The sequence below is a fragment of the Anopheles cruzii genome, chromosome 2, assembly GCF_943734635.1.
Source record: "Anopheles cruzii chromosome 2, idAnoCruzAS_RS32_06, whole genome shotgun sequence".
In the NCBI taxonomy this organism is placed as follows: Eukaryota; Metazoa; Arthropoda; class Insecta; order Diptera; family Culicidae; genus Anopheles; species Anopheles cruzii.
Window position 1 is genome coordinate 58,898,145 of NC_069144.1, and position 6,159 is coordinate 58,904,303.

The following is a 6,159-nucleotide window of genomic DNA, read 5'->3' on the forward strand; positions in this document are numbered from 1 at the left end:
AGCAGGCGATTGCATACCTAGCAGGCGATTGCATACCTAGCAGGCGATTGCATACCTAGCAGGCGCGTTGAGGATCCTCGATCGCGACCACGATACTAACTCACAAAGATCCTGACGCAAGCGCAGTTAAATAAATTGACCAACATATTAAATTTACAAAGATTCAGACCGAATTGATGGCAATAAAAGTAATTAGTAATAATGATAAATACAATTATTAGACACATTATAATACAATTATTCCTTGACACAAACTCAGAGATCAAATTATACTAATGTAACGACTTAAAAAGTAGATTGAACCGTTAAAAATTGAATCTTTGAATTTGTATGAGTGTGAATTTGTGTGAGTGTGTGTGAACTCGCTCGATTCGCGAGAATATATTTCGGTACCGCTCTCGCAACCGACGTATTTCGCAGCCGATTCAGTTCTCTCTTCTGACGTCGCGCGTAAGGTCTGTTGTGTGTTGTGTGTTGGGTCGATTCGGTGCGGGACAGAGATTTTTCTTTTGGTCCCCATTGTTTGTCCTTGCGGTCAGGAGTATGCGAAAAACGTTCGCCAGCCTTAGTGGTACATTTTCCGCTGGTGAATTACCAAACATCGCGAGTTGTTCTCGCGAAAGGGATCTCAGGAGCCCAGCGAATTGGTTTCACGGACGTCGCCAAGAGCCTCCACGGTGTCCTGTTTGTTTCTCGTACCGACCTGTGAAGGTAAAATCTTGCCACAATCTCGTGAATTAGCGCACGCTGGCTAAAAAGTTAATTTATGCATTACGGAAGCAACTTTTGCGAGATAAGAAAAATGCACAATGCGTCGTCTCGTCGTCAGGCAACCCGACAAACCCGACCTGTCAACAAAGGTGAAAAGTGAATGCGGAAGCAGAGGAAAGAGAACGGCAACAAACTTGCGTCAAAAATCGCACAGCAGAGAGCCAACGGGAGAGTGAGATGGCAAAAGGCGCAATGTTTGTTGAAAAGTAAAAGAAAGTGCATGCAGCATAGCTCGAGTGTTTCTCGCCATCTCGCTTGCACCTTTACGGTGAGCCCAATTTCGAAGAGTGAGAGAAAGAACATATGTTTTGTTGATCTCGCCGAAGGTCAAAAACGCGTGTCAAATTGGCCGTGGCAACCGTGGACAAATGTCAAAATCATATGGTGCTGCCGTTGAATGTAGCAAAATGCTTGCGCAAAGCATAAAATGTTTTTGAATTGTACATCTTTTACGCGTTTGATTTTGTCTCCTTCAGGAAAAAGCAAAGAGATAAACAATCGTGTCGCGGCAGATGATTATTTGTCGAGGGTCTAAAAATAGGACAAAAATCATTGGTGTTTCCCAATAGCGCCCGGGAGTGACCTAACTGCGTCAAACAAGCGCATGACAAAACCTTCTAATAAGAAGTGGTTTAACAATTTAGATAGGATTGTTATGGTGCAGAGTCATGCATTCGGCCCCCCGGTGAGGTCTGGTAGATTGTGTTGACGGAATAACTGCGCCCGGTCATGTAAGGTCTTCAGCTCCCGTTCAGGGCGCGATGTTTGAACAGCCGCCGTTACGCAGAGCTGACCACAAAAAAGTTGTGTGCATGTTTCTTAGCTCCTGTTTTTATCAGCCACGCTGTGCTATCTAAAGACAACAACATTTCTGGCCCCCGACTGTATCTTACAACTCGATTTCAATTCCGCAGAGTACGACGGCAGTCGGGTGCTGAGAGCATGCGCTTGGATGCGTTGGTCGCGTGGTATCAGAAGAAAATCGGCACCTACGACAAGCAGCAATGGGAGAAAACGATCGAGCAAAAGATCCTGGCGGGCATCACGCATCTGCCGCTGAAGAACACCAAGCTCAAAACCGAACTCATCGACGTCGATCTGGTGCGCGGTTCCACCTTTCCGAAGGCTAAATCGAAGCTCTCCATCCTGACGGTGCTCTATCTGGGCGCGTTGCGCTTCCTGCTGCTGCCCGTGTACGCCCGCTGGTGGGTCCAGCAAACGTCACCGGGTGTCTTTCTGTTGCTGCTCGTGCTGTACCTGCTGCAGATGCTAAACCTTGGCATCTACAGCTACCGGGTGCGCTCCGTAGGCCAGGACGAGGCCGAACAGATCGAGCACATCGTCACGATGGCCGACTTCCTCATTCCGCTGGCCCTGAGTCTACTACTGAGCGTGATCCATTCGCAGATAGTGGCCACCGCATCGAACAGCAACGGTTCGTCCATGTTTTCCTGTGGAAACCTTTCCCCAAAGTTCCACTCGCATGCTTCACCGGCGAGCCACAGCGGAACCGGGCCATCGCTGTCGTCGACGACGTTCGGAAGCAACTCCAGCCGGAAGCAGCGTGAACAGCGTCTCCGACGAAAGCGCCGCGTTAGGGCGCAATCCGAAACGACACAATCGTCCGCAGGGAAGGCACCGTCCGAGGAGCGTCACGCGAGGAAAGCGTTCGCCAGTATGGGAGGCTCAAAGTCGGCGACCAGCTCGCCGGCACGGACGGCCCCGAAGAAAGGCGCGTGCAGTACCAGCAGCAGTACCAGTAGTGATGCCGTCGAGAGGAAGCAGCTTGAGGCGAACGGAGCAAGCTCGGTTGGGGTGGTGTCTCCGTTGGCACAGATGATGACGCCCAACGTGCCGGCCGCCTGCGAACCGGTGGAAGATCCCGTTTCCAGCCGGCTCCGTGAGTCGGGTGGAACACCTCCGGTGGACCTAAGTGAGGATCAGGAGCAGAGCGAACACGGTGATCATTCGCCACCGAAGGGGGACGCCTCTCCAACGGTCTCTGATCAGGCTGGGGATGAGCTTTTGAATCTTCCCGTTGGGCTACGACGCCGAAACGTGAACTGGGATCCAACGGTACCGGAACGGGCTGCAACGGCACCGTCGGTCGTCGATGATGATGGGTTCGAGAGTTTGAACGGCAAAAGCTCGGGAGGAGAGGACAGTGCAGGGCACGTGTTTGGCGGCGAGAAAGCTTCCTATCAGCGAAAGTTTCCCTTCACCAACGATTGGATCAACGGTAGTGGGGTCGTTGTTGACCCCAAGGATCGCCCACTGTCCGACTCGGACACGGATACGCTCAAGAATAGTAACACGGGTCAGAATACGCCCGTGACCGGTAGCACCCGGGGCGGCACCGATCAGCACGAGCACCGATCGCTTCGACCGAACCATCAGCAGCTTGGCAGCTCGGCCACATCGTCAACCGTACCCGGTTTTACCAAAGAACTGAAGCAAAAGATGGATAAGGCGGACCGTCGCCCGCGAGACTCAAGTAAGCAATCGCTCCGGAGTGAGCCGGAACACGGCCCTTCGCCGCTCGTCGGCAGTGTGAAGCTTGCTGGCACGCGCGATGACAAACCGGCAACGAGCGGAAGCGATACGGACGAAGAGAATGAGTACGATTTGCATTCACCGTCGCCGCCACACTTGCACTCACCGGCGCTTCGCCACCATCTTCGCCAGCAGCAGCAGCAACAGCAGCATCAACAGCCGTTACCGCACCATCTGCTTCACCTTCACCATCGTAACCCCTCCATGCCGATGCATCCTCATCTCGGCCCTTCCGTTCACCACACGCTCCATACCCATCAGCATCACTTTAACTATCACCATCCGGCGTCGGCGCTGAGCGAAGGTATGGCCACCAGGGCGCGAGAAGATCGTAAAAAGAGGGCGCCGCTTATTCATTGCTACAATTTTTTTGGATCTAAAGAAACAGACAGGGCCGATTAAAATTTAGTAATAATTTCGAATGTACATAAAACATCATTATGTGATCACAGTTCCTATCAATATTTTGAAGCGCTAGAATACTAAAAGATCACCGGCTCGATTCAGTTTGCCCTTGAAAAGCATTGATTTTCGGCAATCTTTCGCGTACTAATTACCGCTTGGTTATCGTTTCAGGTGAAGAATGTAGCTACAGCTCGGAGCTGGACAATTCAGATACACAGAACGAACGGTCGGATGACGAATACGAGCTGGAGGATGCCCCAACGATCATCCTGAATCCCTCCTGTGGATCGACCGATCGCGTCAGCTGTACCATCTGGGAAGCACGGGAGGCCAAGAAGGCAGAAATGTCCGTCCTCGACATTTCGTCCGCCATCATCGAGCGGGTGGAAGCGATGCCAGAGGCCAGCGACTACGTGTACATCGGCGTTATCCTGAGCGTGTTCCTATCGCTCGTTCCCGCCTTTTGTCGCCTGTGCGAAGCGACCGTTGATTCAACGAACTCGACGGAAGTGAACTTCCTCGACATGCCCCTCATACTGCTCGAGAAGGCGTCCTTCTCGCTGTTGGCCATTCTGCGCTTTGCCTTCGGTGACACCACCTGGGAACGATTCGTGCTCGTGCTAAGCTTTCTCCTGCGGCTCGTCCTTACCTTTCTGGTGTTTTTCTTGTTGGCCGTGGCCGAGCGTACTTTCAAGCAGCGATTTTTGTACGCAAAACTCTTCTCCCACTTGACGTCATCGCGCCGGGCACAAAAGTCCGCCATCCCGCACTTCCGCCTGAATAAGGTGCGCAACATCAAGACGTGGCTGTGCGTTCGCTCGTACCTGAAGCGACGCGGACCACAGAACTCGGTCGAAGTGATCGTATCCGCCGTGTTTATCATTACGCTGCTGCTGTTGGCATTTCTGAGCGTCGAATGGCTCAAGGATTCGGTGCACCTTCACTCGCAGTTCAATCTGGAGGCGCTCGCGTGGTCATGCGCATTCGGAACATTCCTGTTGCGGTTCATGACTCTCGGTACGAAGATTAACAAAAAGTATAAAAGCGTCTCGGTGTTGATCACCGAACAGATCAATCTTTACGTTCAGGTGAGCTGTTTTCATCGGGCCACGTGCCAGATGGTTTAAAAATAACCTTCGTTTCCGTTTCCAGATTGAACAAAAGCCCAACAAGAAGGAAGAACTGATGATATCGAATAATGTACTTAAACTGGCAGCCGATCTCCTCAAGGTAACGTGGTTCGGGGGCTTCTTTCTGGTTGCTCGTTGCTAAACCGATCGTGATTTTCGTTCATCCGCAGGAACTGGAATCTCCATTCAAAATATCTGGCCTCAGCGCAAATCCGTATCTCTACACCACGGTGAAGGTGGTCATACTGTCCGCCCTGTCCGGTGTGCTTAGTGAAATGCTTGGGTTCAAGTTGAAGCTTCACAAAATTAAGATAAAGTAGAAGTTGCGCGAGTGTGTGGCCGTGATCTGATAGAAAACGTTAACTCCCTGATTACCTGATGGTGAACCGTTCCTCTTTGGTTCCTCAAAAAACCTGTAGATCCTCATACCTGATGTTTCCTCTCGTCAACAAGCGACGACTTTTAGCAACGTATCATGTGTAGTCAAATAGGATACCGTTTGTGCGCGATAGGCGTGTATGGTTTAGTCATAAGTCTGCAAACTGCACCGAAAACAGTATACAGGGTTAGCGAAGCATTCACTGGGTCCGTTGATCGGTGCCGTAGCCAGGTAACTCGGCAGACACCGTACAAAGTACCGTGGCTGTGTGCGGGTGTGCCGTTGGAACTGACAAAGAAGATAGTTCTTTTATATTTCTACACAAGTTTCTATGTTAGAGGTAAGACAGTTTATGGTAATTCGCTTTGCCAGCAGCATTCTCAGCTCCGCGTGTCTGTGTGTGTGTGGAAGAAAAGAAGCCAGGAACCCACGAAACGTTTGTTGAGCATTTTAAGAAAGTTGACAAACAATAGTACTGTTAGCTGTGTAGAGGATCTACAGCAATTATGCCATTACTGGTACGTTCTGGGTAGGGTGCAGAACGGTGACGAACGTAATGATCAATCCTTAGCCAATTTCTCGATCCATCGTTGCGTAGGGAAAAGGGCGTTAGAGAACAAAGTGTATTTAATAGTAATTCAAGATAAAGTCTATTTTAGCTCTAAAGCATGTTATTAGAATTAGAATACGATTCTGTGAAAAGCGTTTATGTCACAATCCGAATGATCGTTGATTCTTTGCCGCGTTCCATCGGTTCGCTGTTGAATATCGTCTGCTTAAAGGCATTCAACAAGCTCCGAACCCAAAAAAAATATTTTAAAACTGTTCAAACTCTTATTCAAAATGTTGACAAAGTTGTCAAATGAATGATTTACGTACCTTTTTCATTGGACCGCTCGGGAGCGGAGTACTAGAACAGCT

The 6,159-nt window shown here is 50.1% G+C and overlaps 1 protein-coding gene across 2 annotated transcripts; it reads left to right on the forward strand.

The window, feature by feature from the left end:
- Window positions 1-652: 652 nt before the first annotated feature.
- On the forward strand, window positions 653-5,892 carry LOC128277848 (protein phtf). 2 transcript variants are annotated; one of them, XM_053016426.1, is made up of 5 exons: window positions 653-711; window positions 1,686-3,628; window positions 3,901-4,817; window positions 4,882-4,959; window positions 5,030-5,892. In XM_053016426.1, the coding sequence occupies exons 2-5, from the start codon at window positions 1,714-1,716 to the stop codon at window positions 5,177-5,179; spliced, it is 3,060 nt and encodes a 1,019-aa protein (XP_052872386.1). In that variant the 5' UTR covers window positions 653-711; window positions 1,686-1,713; the 3' UTR covers window positions 5,180-5,892. The 2 variants fall into 2 exon arrangements, with proteins under 2 accessions (XP_052872386.1, XP_052872387.1); XM_053016427.1 differs by having other exon boundaries at window positions 1,686-3,265.
- Window positions 5,893-6,159: the final 267 nt, after the last annotated feature.